The 21,643-nt window shown below is 42.5% G+C and overlaps 1 protein-coding gene and 1 long non-coding RNA gene across 3 annotated transcripts; both read left to right on the forward strand.

Moving 5' to 3' along the window:
• The first annotated feature begins 11,123 nt into the window (after positions 1-11,123).
• LOC123741585 (CD209 antigen-like protein E) lies at positions 11,124-17,592 on the forward strand. Its single transcript, XM_045714347.1, has 3 exons — positions 11,124-11,344; positions 16,537-16,626; positions 16,882-17,592. The coding sequence occupies exons 1-3, from the start codon at positions 11,263-11,265 to the stop codon at positions 17,376-17,378; spliced, it is 669 nt and encodes a 222-aa protein (XP_045570303.1). The 5' UTR covers positions 11,124-11,262; the 3' UTR covers positions 17,379-17,592.
• A 1,945-nt stretch (positions 17,593-19,537) lies between these two features.
• Positions 19,538-20,736, forward strand: LOC123741886 (uncharacterized). Of its 2 annotated transcripts, XR_006769408.1 has the most exons (3): positions 19,538-19,580; positions 19,974-20,202; positions 20,464-20,736. It is a non-coding gene; the product is annotated as an uncharacterized lncRNA (long non-coding RNA). The 2 variants fall into 2 exon arrangements; XR_006769407.1 differs by lacking the exon at positions 19,538-19,580 and having other exon boundaries at positions 19,962-20,202.
• Positions 20,737-21,643: the final 907 nt, after the last annotated feature.

Below are 21,643 nucleotides of genomic sequence, written 5' to 3' on the forward strand. Positions count from 1 at the left end.
TTACAACGACGGCCTACACCGGCCAAACCCGGACGACGCTGGGCCAATTGTGCACCGCCCTGTGGGACTCCCAATAACGGCCGGTTGTGATACAGCCTGGAATCAACCCAGTGTGTCTGTGGTGACGCCTCAAGCACTGAGATGCACTGAGATGCAGTGAGATGCAGTGAGATGCACTGAGATGCAGTGAGATGCAGTGAGATGCACTGAGATGCAGTGAGATGCACTGAGATGCACTGAGATGCAGTGAGATGCACTGAGATGCACTGAGATGCACTGAGATGCAGTGAGATGCAGTGAGATGCACTGAGATGCAGTGAGATGCACTGAGATGCAGTGAGATGCAGTGAGATGCAGTGCCTTATACCGCTGCACCGCTCGGGAGCCATTACTCCTTGTGCTTATTTACGTCACTTTTGTTTTGAGCTTTGACTTCGCCGTCGGCCAGAGTGGAGCTCCTGGCTCACGCCCAGGAGGCAGCCCGACTCCAAAACGAATACAATCCCTTTTTACCCAGCTCAAACTCCTCCCTCCGGGGTACCGGGGTAACCCGGGCCGGAAAAACGAATCCCCTCACTGACACACTTGCTGAATTATGAAAGAGAACATGACAACACAGTAATTAATTAAACAACACAGGTGACTGCAATTAGGGTAGACAGAGCAAGTGTTTGATGGTTGCAGCCCAGTTCCAACCTTTATGTTAATGAATTCATACATGCAAATACTCCAGGTGTATTTATGCAATTGAGACATATCATTTTCGATATAGAAAAATTATAAAAAAATACCAGATAATATAACAAAATGTATATATGAGTGCATTCTTACAAGAACATTTTTTGAAATTGTCCAATAAATGTAAATCCTGAATTCACACCAAAATCTCTCAACTCCATTAATTATTGGTCCGTTCCAGTAAAATATTGTATGTGCTATAATTCAGTAAAAATCTGATGGATTATAAAAACGATTAAAGTTTTGGAGTATCTTCAGCCATTGTCCATTAATTAGAATGGTTTCTAAAACCTTTTAGTAATTTTGATGACTGTTGCTATAGAAAGAGGGTCACAAATCACTTAAATGCTTTCTGAAGTGTCAGCTTTACTTTGATTGTGTCAGAGAGAGAGAGAGAGGGAGAGATAACAACTAGCCTGATAACAGCTAGGTAGCCTGGGGATGTGACTGAAACCTGTACGGTAACTAAGAACACACAAACACATTTTCAAACTCTCACTTCCTCTTCCTCTTTCTCTCTCTCTCCTATTTATTCGCACACAGGCGCGCGTGCACACACACACACAAACACACACACACCGGAGAAAGAGGTATAAAAAGAGAGAGAGAGAGAGCTGACAGATATTGAAAGAGAGGAGAGGAGATGAGAGAAAGAGGAGAGGAGAGAGAGGTAGTGAATAACTAACTGTCCACTATCTGATGACAGGATCAATAACTAACTGTCCTCTATCTGATGACAGGATGAATAACTAACTGTCCTGTATCTGATGACAGGATCAATAACTAACTGTCCTCTATCTGATGACAGGATCAATAACTAACTGTCCACTATCTGATGACAGGATCAATAACTAACTGTCCTCTATCTGATGACAGGATGAATAACTAACTGTCCTCTATCTGATGACAGGATCAATAACTAACTGTCCTCTATCTGATGACAGGATCAATAACTAACTGTCCTCTATCTGATGACAGGATCAATAACTAACTGTCCTGTATCTGATGACAGGATCAATAACTAACTGTCCTGTATCTGATGACAGGATCAATAACTAACTGTCTACTATCTAATGACAGGATCAATAACTAACTCAAATCAAATCAAATGTATTTATATAGCCCTTCTTACATCAGCTGATATCTCAAAGTGCTGTACAGAAACCCAGCCTAAAACCCCAAACAGCAAGCAATGCAGGTGTAAAAGCACGGTGGCTAGGAAAAACTCCCTAGAAAGGCCAAAACCTAGGAAGAAACCTAGAGAGGAACCAGGCTATGAGGGGTGGCCAGTCCTCTTCTGGCTGTGCCGGGTGGAGATTATAACAGAACATGGCCAAGATGTTCAAATGTTCATAAACGACCAGCATGGTCAAATAATAATAATCACAGTAGTTGTCGAGGGTGCAACAAGTCAGCACCTCAAGAGTAAATGTCAGTTGGCTTTTCATAGCCGATCATTGAGAGTATCTCTACCGCTCCTGCTGTCTCTAGAGAGTTGAAAACAGCAGGTCTGGGACAGGTAGCACGTCCGGTGAACAGGTCAGGGTTCCATAGCCGCAGGCAGAACAGTTGAAACTGGAGCAGCAGCACGGCCAGGTGGACTGGGGACAGCAAGGAGTCATCATGCCAGGTAGTCCTGAGGCATGGTCCTAGGGCTCAGGTCCTCCGAGAGAGAGAAAGAAAGAAAGAAAGAAAGAGAGAATTAGAGAGAGCATACTTAAATTCACACAGGACACCGGATAAGACAGGAGATATACTCCAGATATAACAGACTGACCCTAGCCCCCCTAACTGTCCACTATCTGATGACAGGATCAATAACTATGGGCATGTGGCAGCAGTGTGTAGGAGGGAGGTTCCTAGGTGTGAGAAGTATGCAGAAAGACATGAGACAAAGGAATGTGTAGCATTGGGGAAAGTAGTGGTATGTGTTAATTGTCGGGGTGCCAATGGGGCTGGGGATCAGTTATGTCCCGTGCGAGAGAGGCAGGTTGAGGTTTCCAGGGTTAGAGTAGTGCAGAAGTTGTCGTATTTTGAGGCAGTGAAGAAAGTAGATGCGGCTGGCTTCCGGATTAAGCGAGCAGTGTGTCAACAAGCAGGGCGTCTTGGCAGGGTCGTCTTTCGGAGGACGCATGGCTCTTGACCTTCGCCTCTCTCGCGTCACAATGGGAGTTGCAGCGATGGGACAAGACTGTAACTACCAATCGGAAATCACGAATTTGGGGAGAAATGGGGGTAAAATAACAAACATTTTAAAAATTAAGATATTGTTGCACAAACAACATGCTGATCAACAGTGCCTTGCAAAGGTTTACGCCCCCTTGGAGTTTTTTCTATTTTCTTGCATTACAACCTGTCATTTAAATTGATTTTTATTTGGATTTCATGTAATGGACACATACAAAATAGTCCAAATTGGTAAAGTGCAATGAAAAAAATAAAAATCTGAAAAGTGGTGGGTGCATATGTATGCTATGAAGCCCCTAAATAAGATCTGTTGCAACAAATTATCCTTCAGAAGTCACATAATTAGTTAAATATAGAACAGCTGTGTGCAATCTAAGTGTCACATGATCTGTCACATGATCTCAGTATATATACACCTGTTCTGAAAGGCCCCAGAGTCTGCAACACCACTAAGCAATGGGCACCACCAAGCAAGCGGCACAATGAAGACCAAGGAGCTCAGGGACAAAGTTGCGGAGAAGTACAGATCAGGGTTGGGTTATTAAAAAATGTTTGAAATGTTGAACATCCCACAGAGCATTATTAAATCCATTATTAAAAAATGGAAAGAATATGGCCCCACAACAAACCTGCCAAAAGAGGGCCGCCCACCAAAATTCACGGACCAAGCAAAGAGGACATTAATCAGAGAGGCACCAAAGAGACCAAAGTTAACCCTGAAGGAGCTGCAAAGCTCCACAGCAGAGATTGGAGTATCTGTCCATAGGACCACTTTAAACCGTACACTCCACAGAGCTGGGCTTTACGGAAGAGTGGCCAGAAAAAAATATGTTTGGTGTTTGCCAAAAGGCATATGGGAGACTCCCCAAACATATGGAAGAAGGTACTCTGGTCAGATTTGACTAAAACTTAGCTTTTTGGCCATCAAGGAAAACACTATGTCTGGCACAAACACAACACCTCCCATCACCATGAGAACACCATCCCCACAGTGAAGCATGGTGGTGGCAGCATCATGCTGTGGAGATGTTTTTCATCGGCAGGGACTGGGAAACTGGTCAGAATTAAAGGAATGATGGATGGCGCTAAATACAGGAAATTCTTCCAGAGATTTGAGACTGGGACGGAGGTTCACTTTCCAGCAGGACAATGACCCTAAGCATACCGCTAAAGCAACACTTGAGTTGTTAAGGGGGAACATTTAAATGTCTTGGAATGGTCTAGTAAAAGCCCAGACCTTAATCCAATTGAGAATCTCTGGTATGACTTAAATATTGCTGTACACCAGAGGAACCCATCCAACTTGAAGGAGCTGGAGCAGTTTTGTCTTGAAAAATGGGCAAAAATTCCAGTGGCTAGATGTGCCAAGCTTATAGAGACATACCCCAAGAGACTTGCTGCTGCAATTGCTGCAAAAGGTGGCTCTACAAAGTATTGACTTTTAGGGGGGTGAATAGTTATGTACGCTCAAGTTATTTTTTGTTGTTGTCTTATTTCTTGTTTGTTTCACAATAAAAAACATTTTGCATCTTCATAGTGGTAGGCATGTTGTGTAAATCAAATGATACAAACCCCCAAAAAATCTATTTTAATTCCGTGTTGTAAGGGAACAAAAATAGGAAACTTGCCAAGGGGGTGAATACTTTTGCAAGCTACTGTAGGCCTACACCAACACTGGTATTATCAGGCTGTATAGCTGAGTATGTTTGCTCTGACTCATTTACATTTATTAGCTAGCTAGCCAGCTAACTAGCGATTAGCATTAGCGGCTAACAAGATTTAGGCCCAACCTGCTAAGGAAAGACAAGCTAGCTGTTTGTAAGAAGCACAAATGAATAGTGCAATTATAAAACGCTAGTGGATTTATATTAAGAAGCAAAGTGAAAACAGCATCGCTGTCATCAACATTGTTCCATGTGTCGCATTGACCGTGTAGACTGAACACAAGGGTCTCCTGGTCAGCTAGCTAGCCAACATGGTAGTCAACAGCATTGACCGTGTAGACTGAACACAAGGGTTTCCTGGTTAGCTAGCTAGCCAACATGGTAGTCAACAGCATTGACTGTGTAGACTGAACACAAGGGTTTCCTGGTTAGCTAGCTAGCCAACATGGTAGTCAACAGCATTGACTGTGTAGACTGAACACAAGGGTCTCCTGGATAGCTAGCTAGCCAACATGGTAGTCAACAGCATTGACCATGTAGACTGAACACAAGGGTCGAGGAACAACAAATGCGCTCCTTGAGTGACGGGGGGCGGGGCTAGGTCTGTGTGGAAAGCGGCATGGCGAGAGAGAGAGAGAGAGAGAGAGAGAGAGATGACTCAAGTAGCGAAGTAAACTATAAAAATGGACGTTACACACATCGTATCCCATTTAAGAAAAGAAACATTCAAATAGCGTTATACAAGGTAAAGTAAAAACCCAAACCGGTCCGTGCATCAATAACGGTATATAGTACTATACGGTATACCCGCCCAGCCCTAATTAAACACACATTTTAAATCATCTTGTGAATGTGATTGAATATAGCTATGATCCCCTCTTATAGCTTTTAATGTAATGACATGAAAAAACTAAATTGCAGATTATTATTTGTCCAGTGTAGAAAATCCTCACAGGTACCATAGTTTATAGTTACATTTCTCAATAACCATCCCTCAGTTTTTTACTGAAACAAGGGCGGGGTGTACGCTTTCTTATTGTTTCAACTGCTAATTGCCCCTTTACTGTCAATCACCAGTAATACATGAATTATGCAACATGTTTTGACAGCTTGATGCCTCAATGTGTTTACTCAACTGAGTTTTTTCAGAAGAAGTCAGCCAGAACAACCACAGGGAGATAAATTCCTGTTCAAGTATTGCAATCATATCCTGTGCCTTCACCAAACTCTGTCAAAACTGTTACAACATCTACAGAGACCAAAAGCATAAATTTGAAGACATACTCTACCAACTCCATACTACAGAGTTGCCTACTTTCATTCCAATACATGTTATGGGCTAGAATTACATGCATTATTTTCTGTGGTTAGTTTTAAAACTTTATATGACAAGGTGCTCTCTGGATCAAGGGAGAAAAACAATGGGATACAACATGTATACGCTCTATACTACTCAATGTACTGTTGTTGATTAAGACTCAGCCAACATGGTGTGTGTGTGTGTGTGTGTGTGTGTGTGTGTGTGTGTGTGTGTGTGTGTGTGTGTGTGTGTGTGTGTGTGTGTGTGTGTGTGTAACACATTTTATTATGTTATCCAGCAAGTTATTACATTTACTTCATAAAAAATATACAAGTTATTCAATCAAATCATATCAAATGTTATTTGTCACATGCGCCGAATACAACAGGTGTAGTGAAATGCTAACTAACAATCCCTTAACCAACAATGCAGTTTTAAGAAAAGTTAGTGTTAAATTAAAAATAAAAATAAAACAAAATATTAAATAGCAGCAGTAAAATAACAATAGCGAGGCTATATACAGGGGGTACCGGTACAGAGTCTATGTGCGGGAGGCACCGGTTAGTCGAGGTAATTGAGGTAATATGTACATGTAGGTAGAGTTAAAGTTACTATACATAGATAATAACCTGTTAGGGCTAGGGGGCAGTATTGACACGGCTGGATAAAAAACATACCCGATTTAATCTGGTTACCACTCCTACCCAGTAACTAGAATATGCATATACTTATTACATATGGATAGAAAACACCCTAAAGTTTCTAAAACTGTTTGAATGGTGTCTGTGAGTATAACAGAACTCAAATGGCGGGTAAAACCCGGAGCCTTTTTAGAGGGGGCCCGTTTGCCCATTTTTTTTGAGGGGGCGTCTGCATATATTAATAATTGTTATGCTTTTTGTGAACGTTTATCGTGAGTAATTTAGTAAAATGTTAGCGAATTCCCCGGAAGTTTGCGGGGGGTATGCTAGTTCTGAACGTCACATGCTAATGTAAAAAGCTGGTTTTTGATATAAATATGAACTTGATTGAACAAAACATGCATGTATTGTATAACATAATGTCCTAGGGTTGTCATCTGATGAAGATCATCAAAGGTGAGTGCTGCATTTAGCTGTCTTCTGGGTTTTGGTGACATTATATGCTGGCTTGAAAAATGGGTGTCTGATTATTTCTGGCTTGGTACTCTGCTGACATAATCTAATGTTTTGCTTTCGTTGTAAAGCCTTTTTGAAATCGGACAGTGTGGTTAGATTAACGAGAGTCTTGTCTTTAAATAGCTGTAAAATAGTCATATGTTTGAGAAATTGAAGTAATAGGATTTTTAAGGTTTTGAAAATCGCGCCACAGGCTTAAAGTGGCTGTTACGTAGGTGGGACGAATTCGTCCCGCCTAGCCCAGAGAGGATAAACAGAGAGTAGCAGCAGCGTAAAAGAGGGTGGGGGGGGCAATGCAAATAGTCTGAGTAGCCATTTGATTAGCTGTTGAGGAGTCTTTTGGCTTAGGGGTCGAAGCTGTTAAAAAGCCTGTTAAGAAGTACATTTTTAGGGCCTTCCTCTGACACCGCCTGGTGTAGAGGTCCTGGATGGCAGGGAGCTTGGCCCCAGTGATGTACTGGGCCGTACGCACTACCCTCTGTAGTGCCTTGCGGTCGGAGGCTGAGCGGTTGCCATACAGGCGGTGATGCAACCAGTCAGGATGCTCTCGATGATGCAGCTGTAGAACCTTTTGAGGATCTGAGGACCCATGCCAAATCATTTCAGTCTCCTGAGAGGGAAAAGGCTTTGTTGTGCCCGCTTCACGACTGTCTTTGTGTGTTTGGACCATGATAGTTTGTTGGTGATGTGGACACTAAGAAACTTGAACCTCTCAAACTGCTCACCTGCAGCCCTGTTGATGAGCTCGGTCCTCCTTTTCCTGTAGTCCACAATCATCTCAGTTGTCTTGTTCACACCTATAGGCTGTCTCATTGTCGGTGATCAGGCCTACCAATGTTGTGTCATGGGCAAACTTAATGATGGTGTTGGAGTCGTGCCTGGCCATGCAGTCAGGAGTGAACAGGGAGTACAGGAGGGGACTGAGCAACCACCCCTGAGGGGCCCCCGTGTTGAGGATCAGCGTGGCGGATGTGTTGTTACCCACCCTTACCAACTGGGGGCGGCCCGTCAGGAAGTCCAGGATCCAGTTACAGAGGGAGGTGTATAGTCCCAAGGTCCTAGCTTAGTGATGAGCTTTGAGAGCACTATGGTGTTGAACACTGATCTGTAGTCAATGAATAGCATTCTCACTTAGGTGTTCCTTTTGTCCAGGTGGGAAAGGGCAGTGTGGAGTGCAATAGAGATTGCATAATCTGTGGATCTAATGGGGCGGTGTTCAAATTGGAGTGGGTCTATGGCTTGATGTGAGCCTTGACCAGCCTTTCAAAGGACTTCATGGCTGCGACGTGAGTGCTACAATTCGGTAGTAATTTTGTCAGGTTACCTTAGTGTTCTTGGTTACATGGACTATGGTGGTCTGCTTGAGACATGTTGGTAATACCGACTCAGTCAGGGACAGGTTGAAAATGTCAGTGAAGACGCTTGCCAGTTGGTCAGCGCATGCTCGGATTACATGTCCTGGTAATCCGTCTGGCCCTGCGGCCTTGTGGAATGTTGACATGTTTTAAGGTTTTACTGACATTGGCTACAGAGGCGTGATCACACAGTCATCCGGAACAGCTGATGCTCTCATGCGTGTTTCAGTGTTACTTTTCCCAAAGCGAGCATAGAAGTATTTTAGCTTGTCTGGTAGGCTCGTGTCACTGGGCAGCTCACAGCTCGGGCAGGAACCTGATATGTGCACACCTTGGGGTCAACAGTTAATATAATAACACCAGTTAAGGTAACTATTACAGACAGAAGGGAAGCACAGCTGCAAGCTGCCCAGTGACACGAGCCTACCAGACAAGCTAAAATACTTCTATGCTCGCTTTGAGGCAAGTAACTCTGAAACATGCATGAGAACATCAGCTGTTCTGGATGACTGTGTGATCACTCGCTCTGTAGCCAGGTTTCTTCAAGTGCAGTTTCAAAACCCATCAAGTGCTATGATGAAACTGGCTCTCATGAGGACCCCCATAGGAAAGGAAGACCCAGAGTTGCAGAGGATAAGTTAATTAGAGTTAACTGCACCTCAGACTGCAGCCCAAATAAATGCTTCATAGAGTTCAAGTAAACAAATTTCAACATCAACTGTTCAGAGTAGTCTGCGTGAATCAGGCCTTCATGGTCGAATTGCTGCGAAGAAACCATTACTAAAGGACACCAATAAGAAGAAGAGACTTGCTTGGGCCAAGAAACACGAGCAATGAACATTAGACCGGTTGAAATCTGTCCTTTGGTACCAGTCAAAAGTTGACACACCTACTCATTGCACAGTTTTTCTTTATTTGTACTATTTTCTACACTGTAGAATAATAGTGAAGACATCAAAACTATGAAATAGCACATATGGAATCATGTAGTAACCAAAAAAGTGTTAGTCATATCAAAATATATGTTATATTTGAGATTCTTCAATGTAGTCACCCTTTGCCTTGATGACAGCTTTGCAGACTCTTGGCATTCTCTCAACCTGCTTCATGAGGTAGTCAGATACAATTTGATGTAGATAGAGAACGAAGAAGAGGGAAGGAGAAGTGAGAGTAAATGTACACCTTAGGCCTACTCTGAGGAAGATAGAGACATCTCTGAATAACTATTCTCTATGGTGTCAATGTCACACAGGAGACAGTATAGAATGATAAAACTCTACATGGTCATTGATGGCTGACCACAGAGTGCAAGACGTAATGCAGCATTTCCTAAACTCAGTCCTGGGAATCCCAAGGGGTGCACATTTTAGTTTTTTCCATAACACTACACTGATGATACAAATAATCAACTGATCATCATGCAAAAACCAAAACATGCACCTCTTATGGTCACCAGGAACGAATCAGGGAAACCCTGCCGTAACGTCTCAAAACAACAGTCATGTGATGTACTGTATGTGTGAATCGATTACTCTCTGTGCAAATATGTTGTCAGTGCTTTAATCAAGTTTAAAACTAATCTACACTGTAGTAAACTAAACTAATATACACTGTGGTAAACTAAACTAATATAAACTAAATATACAAACTAATCTACACTGTGGTAAACTAAACTAATATAAACTAAATATTGTGGCGGATGAATCAGAATTAGTTGGGTAACATAGATAATTAAGATGTTTTATTTGTATAATATTTTGTATAATATGCTTATGCTTACTTGTCATTAGAAAGTGTCCTTTGGACTCTGTCTTTCAGTTGCACGTTTCCCTTAGCTGGGGCTCAGTCACTTGGGGCCCAGAGAGGGGAGAGGTCAGACTTGTCTTTTACATGTCCCTGAAGAGGACATGTGGAACATTGTCTTCATATGTGAATGTGTCTTTACCTATTCTTAAACCATGTGAAGGGATGGCGTGATTAATGGGGAACCAATTACTTGTCTCCACAATGTCTGTGCGCAAGTCACTCCCTCCTTTTCTATGTTGTGGGGAGGTGTATGGCAGTGTCTGGGACCATTGTATGTCCTCTCTCAGATCTTGCACTTATCCTGGGATAGTGTATGACCTAGAGGCTCCCTCCCCTCAGTGAGCTTGTCCAGGAGTGGGATCAAGAGGGGGTTTACTTGAAATGGGAGTATCTAGAGCTGACAATTGATTTATGCCATTGGATGAGATGGTGTTTTTGTACTATGAAGTACCAGGAACGAGAGTAGAACTCTTTGTACTTTTTAGAACTCTTTGTACTTTTGTGTAATTACTTTTCAATGGTTCATTAGAGATAGCGTATCATTGAAAGTCAAAGTGCTTTTGCAAAAGTATCTTAATTATTAAAGATGTAGTTTACGTATATAACTCTGACTGGTGTGTGAAGTTTGTAACTCTCCTCATTTGGTAATGCAGAAATTAGCCACCACAATATACAAACTAATCTACACTGTGGTGAACTAAACTAATATAAACTAAATACACAAACTAATCTACACTGGGGTAAACTAAACTAATAGAAACTAAATATACAAACTAATCTTCACTGTAAGAAACAAACATGGTTCTCAGAAAATAAGTCTGGAGTCACATGGTGGTGGTTAGTGTCATACTATTGGTTAAACAGTTTCCCCCTTTAATGAGGTTGACAGTTAAAACTGTCTCTTACATTAGACTGAGTCACACAGAGGCTCTAGTGGTGCAGCGAACAGACACAAACCAACAACTGAGATAACAGCAGACTTTAAGTTACAACAGTAGAAGTTACAAGAGTAGAAGTTACGATTTGAAGACAAAGAACCTAATTAAATAAAGACCATGGATTTTGATGATCATATATACGCAAACGAAAGACCAATCAAGTCCCACAAGAAGGATGGTGTTGTTGATCAACATTCAGGTAACAGCGGGTGCTCATTTTGGGTGCCTGAACTCCACCATATTTTAAGGCCAATATATATTCTATAAGAGTGCCCCTGCTGAAAAAAACAGCATAGACCAGCATCAATTTCAAGCTGACCCATGTTGGTCAGCGCTGGTCCGATACTGGTCTAGCGGGTTATGCTGGCCGACCAGGCTTCGTAGTGTTTTGCTGGTGACCAGTCTTTGCTGTGTTTTGGACACTGGTGATCAGTGTCAAGTCACAATATGCTGGCAAAGTTACGTTTAATTCCTATTAGAATCCATCCAGAGTGGATTCCGAAAATCTATGTTCAGACTGACTGCCACGGTTCGAAATTATGAATGAATGAGATTATCTTAACCAGGCTTCCCCAACTGGCGGCCCAAGGGCCGAATTTGGACCGTTGGTGGTTTTATTTGGTCGCTCGAGTTTCTGAGCATTTTCATTTTCAGGAAATCAGCTCCAAGTGATTTTTATTTTGGAAATCTGTTACCAAGTACTCCCACGCATAATAGAGAGACACGTGATCAAATATAAATATTAGAACATTTTGAATTGATTATGTTTTAGTGACATATTATATATGTTTGGGCTTCTTGTGGTTAATTTGCAGTCTACAAATGATTTCGTATTATTTTCCGACCCCCCGACCATCCGCTCAAGAACAAACCGGCCCGTGGCTGAATCTAGAGTATGATCCCTAACCTAAACCATCTAAACTGGAAAAACCATTTCACTAACGGGTGCAATAAGTCCTACTAACAGATTGGATTAGTTGAAAGGCGATACAGGTTCAAGAGAGAGATGGGTAGGAGCATCTAGACCGGGGATTACGGGGCAGGTGGGCGGTGATATGGCATACATAGATAAGAGAAAGCCCGTGACGTTCATAGCAGGAGCTATCAATAGCACTGCTAAAGTAGAGTCTAAAACAGAGAGGATTCAGCTAGCAGTGAAAGTGGCTGGGAGACATCTGTGTATGACAGGGTTGACATGGTAAGAGCTTGGAGATGACCTCGATCAGCCGAGGGTGGAGTCATGTATTACTGGATCTTAGTTATGGTGGTAATACTACAATGGAATGATCCAAGCCTGTTGGCTAATGGGCAGGAGTTCAAGCAGTTCATTGTAGATATGCCAACTAAAGCCTGATGTGATTTGTATGCAGGAAACATGGATCAAACCGACAGGGATATGTAGTGGTTCTGTCTGGGTAATTCTAACCAAAAGGAGACAGACTGTATACTTCAAACAACTATACGATTTGCAAAAATGAAGCAATCAACCATCACTAAGAATAGTCAGCTTCACAAACAGAGTTGCCTCTCTCCTCTTATAGAAAAAGAAGAACCTATTTTGTCTTCGTGGCAGTTCAACAGATGGGTGGAAACAGGGCCGGAACATGGTGTGTAAAACGTGATTTAGCTTGTCTGTTCAGGTTAAGATAGCTGACATTGCCACCATTGTCTGTTATTTCTTGCATGTTTCCAAACATCTAAGTTCCTGTAGATTGTGAAAACAGGATGTCAACATCCTGCGGTCACACCCACAGAAGACAAGCCTGTATCAGCATACTAACATATAATAATGGACATTTCTCTCAGTAAAACAGCATAGTATGTCTAATTAAACAGTACAGTATGTAATTCATAATTCATTTCCACCACATCTTCTCCCTTTTGAGATTAATCTCAACCTAACAGGATATTACTTACAAGAATTTTCATCAAGCAAGCATTAACATGAGGAAAAATGTAAGACCGTATTACACTTATCAAATCAAATCAAACTTTATTTGCCACATGCGCCGAATACAACAAGTGTACACTTTACCGTAAAATGCTTACTTACAAGCCCTTAACCAACAAGTTCAAGAAGAAGAAATATTTACCAAGTAGGCTAAAATAAAAAGTAATAATAAAAAGTAACAAAAAAAGAAAAAGAATAACGAGGGCGGGGCTTTAATGTAGGTGGGGGCAAAGTGACTATGCATAGATAACTAACAAACAGCGAGTAAGTAGCAGCAGTGTACAAAAGGGAGGGGTGGGGGGGGGATATCAATCTAAATTGTCCGGTGGCGATTTTTATGAATTGTTCAGCAGTCTAATGGCTTGGGGGTAGAAGCTGTTGAGGAGCCTTTTGGTCCTAGACTTGACACTCCGGTACCGCTTGCCATGCGGTAGCAGAGAAAATAGTCTATAACTTGGGTGATTGGAGTCTCTGACAATTTTATGGGCTTTTCTCTGACACCACCTATTATATAGCTCCTGGATGGCCGTAAGCTTGGCCCCAGTGATGTACTGGGCCGTTCGTACTACCCTCTGTAGCGCCTTTTGCTCAGATGCCAAGCAGTTGCCATACCAGGCGGTGATGCAATCGGTCAGGATGCTCTCGATGGTGAAGCTGTAGAACCTTTTGAGGATCTGGGGACCCATGACAAATCTTTTCAGTCTCCTGAGGGGGAAATGGTTTTGTCGTGCCCTCTTCACAACTGTCTTGGTATGTTTGGACCATGATAGTTTGTTGGTGATGTGGACACCAAGGAACTTGAAGCTCTCGACCCGCTCCACTACAACCCTGTCGATGTTAATGGGGGCCTGTTTGGCCCGCCTTTTCCTGTAGTCCACGATCAGCTCCTTTGTCTTGCTCACATTGAGGGAGAGGTTGTTGTCCTGGCACCACACTGCCAGTTCTCTGACCTCCTCCCTACAGGCCGTCTCATCGTTGTCGGTGATCAGGCCTACCACTATGGTGTCATCAGCAAACTTAATGATGGTGTTGGAGTCGTTTTTGGCCCCAAAGTCATGGGTGAACAGGGAGTACAGGAGGGATCTAAGTACACACCCCTGAGAGGCCCCTGTGTTGTTGATCAGCGTGGCAGACGTGTTGTTGCCTACTCTTACCACCTGGTGGCGGCCCATCAGGAAGTCCAGGATCCAGTTGCAGAGGGAGGTGTTTATGTACTGGCTAAACAAGCTCTTAATAGTGGGGATGTTGATGTTGTAGTTTCAATGAGCAAGGCCGAGGCGAAAAGCCTGGACAATGATGGTGCAGAAATGGCAGGAGCAGGTTAAAAGCTTGATATGGACAATGATAGTGCAGAGATGGCAGGCTAAAAGCCTGTTAAAACATCACCAGGATTGGTGTCCCCCTACGGGACGGTTGAGCTAACGTGCGCTAATGTGATTAGCATGACACTGTAAGTAACAAGATAATTTCCCAGGACATAGACATAGCTGATATGGGCAGAAAGCTTGTTAAGAGCAACGGGGCTGGCAGGTAGGATTTTGTTTCTCCGTCTCTGGCCCACACTCCAGTACAGTAGGTGGCGGTAATGCACTGTAACGTTGGATGCCAACCGCAGATGAACCCCACAGAAGAAGAATATTTCTCTTGTTTTACAGGTATGTAATGTATAATTATACAAAATACATATTGAAATAGTATGATTACAAGTTTTACTAAGTATTTTATGGGTTGTGTGGTGTTTAAGGTGCTTTTGTGTTGTTGTTTTTGTCGAAGCTAGACAATGCTAAAGTCTCCCCATTATAAGTAATGAAGCCGCACTAGGTAACAAAATGGCTTTACTGACTTTTTAAAGTTATAAATATGCATTTCTAAGGTCCGGATGAATTTATTTTATTAAACGAAGGCTCAGATATATGTACTTATATGTTGCAATCCTTGTAGTTAGATGTTTAGTCATTTATATATTTGCCTTAATTAATGGTTAGAAAGTTCGCTAGCTAGCCTAGCCTCATGCTAAGCGCTAGTTTAGCCCTAGCTATATGCTTAGCTGTTTCTGTATTTTGCTGTTAGCGGTAGCACGGCTAGTGGGGGTCATTGTGGTTGATTACACTACTATAGTGGGTAATCTGTTGAGATGTGTTGGGACAAAAATACATACACTTTGACGGTTTTACCAGCTAGATAGCATACCTTTTGCACTATTTGTTAGTGAATAGCCTTTATTTTGGAACAGATGAATGTGTGTGAATGTGTTTTGTTTTATGTAGATATTTTCTATTGATAATGAGAACAGTGAATTTATATTTTTCTACAAAGCAATTACAATGAACCAGATAATTAGACCCTTGATTCTTTCTGGAAAAAAATATGCGTGTTAAATTCAATTGAGAAATGTTCCTGAAACCAGCCAACTTTCTCTTGTCTCATCATTTCTCCAGTTTTACAGGAAATATATTATCTGTTTTCCCGGTATCACTCCTGGGACCTGTAATAAACACGTCATATGCCATGAAAATGTTTTGTTGTTGAATTACAGTAAAATAGCTTTAAAACTGCAAAGTTTTCTCCCACATGTACCCTGTTTATAGTGTCTGTAGGCTATGCAGGGCTTTAAAAAAAATGATAGAAATACATTTAATTAACCTTTATTTAACTAGGCAAGTCAGTTAAGAACAAATACTTATTTTCAATGATGGCCTACCGGGGAACAGTGGGTTAATTGCCTTGTTCAGGGGCAGAACGACAGATTTTTACCTTGTCAGCTTGAGGATTCGATGTAGCAACCTTTCGGTTACCGGCCCAACACTCTAACCACTAGGTTACCTGCCGCCCCTATACACAATATTTGATTCACCTTTCATGCTACCAAAGATAAATAGCATACATCTGTTAGTTGGACTTATTGCACCTGTTACTGAAATGGTTGTTCCAGTTTAGGAAGTCTCATTTATTTATCTTTCCAACCCTGGCAGTCATTCTGAATGCAGATTGTGGGTGAATACAAGTTCTCATTTTTGGATATTCCCAGTCAGGTTGGATTCCAATAGGAATTAGGCATCACTTTGCAAGACAGCATAATGTTTCTCCATGCTGGTTTTGCTGGTGTGCAAAACACAACGAAGGCTGGTCACCTGCAAAAACTAAATGAAGGCTGGTCACCAGCAAAAACACAACGAAGGCTGGTCACCAGCAAAAACACAACGAAGGCTGGTCACCAGCAAAAACACAACGAAGGCTGGTCACCAGCCTATGCTGGTCTATGCTGTTTTTTCAGCAGGGGCTGCAATTCAAGCAGCAGAACATTTGAGGTACCAGAACTCGGTTGTTGTGTTGTGGCCCAAGTCATGCTTGTCTATTTTACTGAGTGCTTGAAAGAGCCACTCAACACAAACAGACGCAAATACCTTATAAAGTTCTTATGGTAATAATTTGTGCTTCAGTGTGGAAGAGACGTTTCCTAACTGCTGCAGTGTGTCTGGGGCTGCTGTGTGTTCTCCTAATGGCTGGGATCATAGGCCTGTTACTCTACCGTGAGTTTGAAATGTTCTCACTCAAATATTCTTAATAATCCGTGGTGTAATGAACAATGATCGGGGTCAATTCCATTTTCATTTTAGTCAAATCAGAAAGTAAACCAATTTCCAAATGTTCCTCATTGAAAAGCATTGGAGAGAATTGGAATTGGAATTCCAGTTTATTTCCTGAATTGACTGGAATTGAAATGCAACTGACCCCAACCCTGGTAATGTCTGATTAACTTGGTCATTGATCATATTATTTCACAGAGAGAAACCTATTGAACAGTTACAACACCCTGACTGCAGAGAGAGACCAGCTACAGATCAGCTACAACACCCTGACTGCAGAGAGAGACCAGCTACAGACCTGTAATAAATATGGCACATGTCCCCAAGACTGGAAGAAGTCTTGCTGCAGTTGTTACTACATCTCCCCTGATAAGAAAACGTGGGATGAGAGCAGAAAGGACTGTCAGGCGAGAGGAGCAAACCTGGTGATCATCGACAGCAGAGAGGAACAGGCTTTAATCAAAGCATTCAACAAAAGAGCCTGGTTTGGTCTGACTGACATAGAAGTTGAGGGAACGTGGAGATGGGTGGACGGCACACCACTGACCACAAGTTACTGGAGCAAAGGGGAGCCAAATGATTTGCAAGAAGACTGCGCTTTGGTTGACAACACTCAACAGGACCCAGTACTGGCTTGGAATGATGTGTCATGTAACCACAACAATAGTTGGATCTGTGAAAGGCAGGTGTGTTAAGGCTATCATTAACAGTTAATTTGGAGAAAAGCATGACCCACATTTATAAAATAATGTTCTCTCTGACCACTCTGTCTCTCTCTCTCTCTCTCTCTCTCGCTTTCACTCCCTCTAACAGTTCCATCGCTTAAATTCTTGTTTTACTCTTAATTTGTTACGTTTGACTGCTCTGAAATGTGTTTAATTTACAAAAGTATTTCCTGTGGTTGGGGAGGGCTGGGAGTTGGGAAGAGCTTGGGGGGGCTGGGGCTGGGGTTGGGGAGGGTTGGAAAGAGCTTGGGGGTGCTGGGGTTGGGTAGGGTTGGGTAGAGCTTGGGGAGGGCTGGGGTTGGGAATAGCTTGGGGAGGGCTGGTGGTGGGAATAGCTTGGGGAGGGCTGGGGTTGGGTAGGGTTGGGTAGAGCTTGGGGAGGGCTGGGGTTGGGAATAGCTTGGGGGGGCTGGTGGTGGGAATAGCTTGGGGGGGGCTGGGGTTGGGAATAGCTTGGGGAGGGCTGGGGTTGGGAATAGCTTGGGGAGGGCTGGGGTTGGGAATAGCTTGGGGAGGGCTGGGCAGGGGGGAGGGGTTGGGGAGGGTTGGGGTTGGGGATGGCAAGGGCAGCAAACCTGACCAACTGAGCTAATTGATCAGTTCATTGATTGCTGGAAATCCAAAAACATGAAATGCCTGCGGCACTCCAGCACCAGGGTTACCTACCTCTGGGCTAAGGTGTAGGCTGGGTTGAGATCCAGGGGTTAAGTGGTGATGATGGCTAGGGGAAGGCTGGGTGGAGGCCAAGGGTTATGTGAAGGTTGGAGGGAAGGAGGGATCAATACCAGGGGTGCTGATGGGATGGAGGGGTGGATGCTGGGGTTGTTGGGTTTGGTGGAGGCTGGGGTAAGACTGTGGAGGAGTAGGGGTGGACGCTAAGGGTGTTTGGTGGGGTGGAGGATGGGGAGGGTTTGAGGGAGTAGGGGTAGATGGTGAGTTCAGCTACATGCTACTGTAGGTTACTCCCCCATATGGCTGAGTTCTGTTCAGCTACTTTAGGTTACTCTCCCATACGGCTAAGTTCTGTTCAGCTGCTTTAGGTTACTCTCCCATATGGCTGAGTTGACTGTTCAGCTACTGTAGGTTATTCTCCCATATGGCTGAGTTGACTTTTCAGCTACATGCTACTGTAGGTTATTCTCCCATGCTACTGTAGGTTACTCTCCCATGCTACTGTAGGTTACTCTCATGCTACAGTAGGTTACTCTCCCATGCTACAGTAGGTTACTCTCCCATGCTACAGTAGGTTACTCTCTCCCATGCTACTGTAGGTTACTCTCCCATGCTACTGTAGGTTACTCTCTCATGCTACTGTAGGTTACTCTCCCATGCTACTGTAGGTTACTCTCCCATGCTACAGTAGGTTACTCTCCCATATGACTGTAGGTTACTCTCCCATGCTACTGTAGGTTACTCTCCCAAGCTACTGTAGGTTACTCTCCCATGCTACTGTAGGTTACTCTCCCATGCTACTGTAGGTTACTCTCCCATGCTACTGTAGGTTACTCTCCCAAGCTACTGTGGGTTACTCTCCCAAGCTACTGTAGGTTACTCTCCCATGCTACTGTAGGTTACTCCCCCATATGGCTGAGTTCTGTTCAGCTACTTTAGGTTACTCTCCCATACGGCTAAGTTCTGTTCAGCTGCTTTAGGTTACTCTCCCATATGGCTGAGTTGACTGTTCAGCTACTGTAGGTTATTCTCCCATATGGCTGAGTTGACTGTTCAGCTACTGTAGGTTATTCTCCCATATGGCTGAGTTGACTGGTCAGCTACTGTAGGTTATTCTCCATATGGCTGAGTTGACTGTTCAGCTACTGTAGGTTATTCTCCATATGGCTGAGTTGACTTTTCAGCTACATGCTACTGTAGGTTATTCTCCCATGCTACTGTAGGTTACTCTCCCCATGCTACTGTAGGTTACTCTCTCATGCTACTGTAGGTTACTCTCCCATGCTACTGTAGGTTATTCTCCCATGCTACTGTAGGTTACTCTCCCATGCTACTGTAGGTTACTCTCCCATGCTACTGTAGGTTACTCTCCCATGCTACTGTAGGTTACTCTCATGCTACAGTAGGTTACTCTCCCATGCTACAGTAGGTTACTCTCCCATGCTACAGTAGGTTACTCTCTCCCATGCTACTGTAGGTTACTCTCCCATGCTACTGTAGGTTACTCTCTCATGCTACTGTAGGTTACTCTCCCATGCTACTGTAGGTTACTCTCCCATGCTACAGTAGGTTACTCTCCCATATGACTGTAGGTTACTCTCCCATGCTACTGTAGGTTACTCTCCCAAGCTACTGTAGGTTACTCTCCCATGCTACTGTAGGTTACTCTCCCATGCTACTGTAGGTTACTCTCCCATGCTACTGTAGGTTACTCTCCCAAGCTACTGTAGGTTACTCTCCCAAGCTACTGTAGGTTACTCTCCCATGCTACTGTAGGTTACTCTCCCATGCTACTGTAGGTTACTCTCCCATGCTACTGTAGGTTACTCTCCCAAGCTACTGTAGGTTACTCTCCCATGCTACTGTAGGTTAAGATCTCCCATGCTACTGTAGGTTACTCTCCCATGCTACTGTAGGATAATATCTGGATTGTTTCATAATAACTCTTGTCTGGTGTGGGATGTGCAGTTCCGGAGTGCAGAGAATAACTTGTACTGATGTGGATTGGAGCAAACAAACCATCTACATAGTGGTGATGTGTACGTTTTAGATTATATTATTACTATTATTTTATTAAGGTTGTGTATGTTTTACATTATTTTATTACTATTATTTTATTAAGGTTGTGTCTGTATATATATATAATTATTTATTAATATAATATTAATTATTTTATTAAGGCAGTAGTTTTGTTATATATTATTACATCATTTACAAAAGGTTGTGTATGCTTTTATTTATTATTAATTATTTTACTAAGTAATGTATATGTTTGATTAATATAATATTACCACTACAATTACAACAAAGACATTATATTATTACATTATTTTATTAAGGTTGTGTATGTTTTACATTATTTTATTACTATTATTTTATTAAGGTTGTGTATGTTTTACATTATATTATTACTATCATTTTATTAAGGTTGTGTATGTTTTTGTAGTAAAGGAATATAACGTTCCAGATTAAATGTATCTTTGGAGAAAGTGAAGTGTGTGTGGCTTTTACTTTTTAAGTCTTTTGCTTGAATAAAAACCACGCTTACAAATGAATGATGATAACAACCCTTTGCTACTCCATGTCTTAAAGTAAAGTGTTATAAGTCAATGTGGGTGTGAGGTAGCAGTAATAAAATGCTGTTTTATAACCCCTACTTTGCTGTTGTTTCTTTTCACTGGGGTTTTGTCAACTACATTACCCATGTTTATTCTTTGTTCTGTCTTCTAAGCATGGTCCTCTTCACTGACTTTCATGATTCTTAATTCAAGGTGAGTGGTATTAAAGTGACAAGCTTTCTCCTATTATTGTATTACGCATGTGTTACAGGTCCCAGGTGGTGGGGAATAATCAAATCAAATGTTATTTGTCACATGCCGAACACAACAGTGAAATGCTGAATACAACATGGTGTAGAGCTTACGAAATGCTGAATACAACAGGTGTAGAACCTTACAGTGAAATGCTGAATACAACAGGTGTAGAACCTTACGGTGAAATGCTGAATACAGCTAGAGGAAACAGAGAAGTGAGAAACACTAGTTTGGGACATGACTGATAACAGCTTAGTTCAATGCGACTGATTACAGCTACTCTAAGGATATATAATAGTAGTTGGGGATATGACTGACAACAGCTAGTCTGGGGAGCAATGATAACAGTAGTTGAAGATATGTTGATAATATCAACAGCTAGTCTGGGGATAACACTCGATGTCAGCTGGGTCTGGGGACATGACTTGACAACAGCTAATCTTGGGGATATGACTAAGAACAGCTAGTTCTGGGGATATGAACGATAACAGCTACTCAATGACAGACTGAAACAGCGAAAGAGCATGATATGACTGATAACAGCTAGTTGGGGACAAGGACTGACAACAGTAGTTAATATGACTGATAATGGCTGGTAAGGATATGACTGATAACAAGCTAGCCGGGGATAAAGGACATAGTGAAAGGGATATTGACCGATAACAGCCATTCAGATAAGGACTGGAAACAGCCAGTGGAAGTGACAAGGAATTATATTAGGTTGGGGATAAGAGATGTATGGTTGGGGAT

This window comes from Salmo salar, chromosome ssa03 (genome assembly GCF_905237065.1).
Source record: "Salmo salar chromosome ssa03, Ssal_v3.1, whole genome shotgun sequence".
Taxonomy (NCBI): Eukaryota; Metazoa; Chordata; class Actinopteri; order Salmoniformes; family Salmonidae; genus Salmo; species Salmo salar.

What these genes read in the sequence shown, in the direction of transcription:
- LOC123741585 (XM_045714347.1), top strand. Translation starts at nt 11,263, where the DNA reads ATGGATTTTGATGATCATATATACGCAAACGAAAGACCAATCAAGTCC. An exon ending in TGTTGTTGATCAACATTCAG is followed by an intron (nt 11,345 to 16,536) that starts GTAACAGCGGGT and finishes TTTGTGCTTCAG; the next exon opens with TGTGGAAGAGACGTTTCCTA. An exon ending in CATAGGCCTGTTACTCTACC is followed by an intron (nt 16,627 to 16,881) that starts GTGAGTTTGAAA and finishes ATTATTTCACAG; the next exon opens with AGAGAAACCTATTGAACAGT.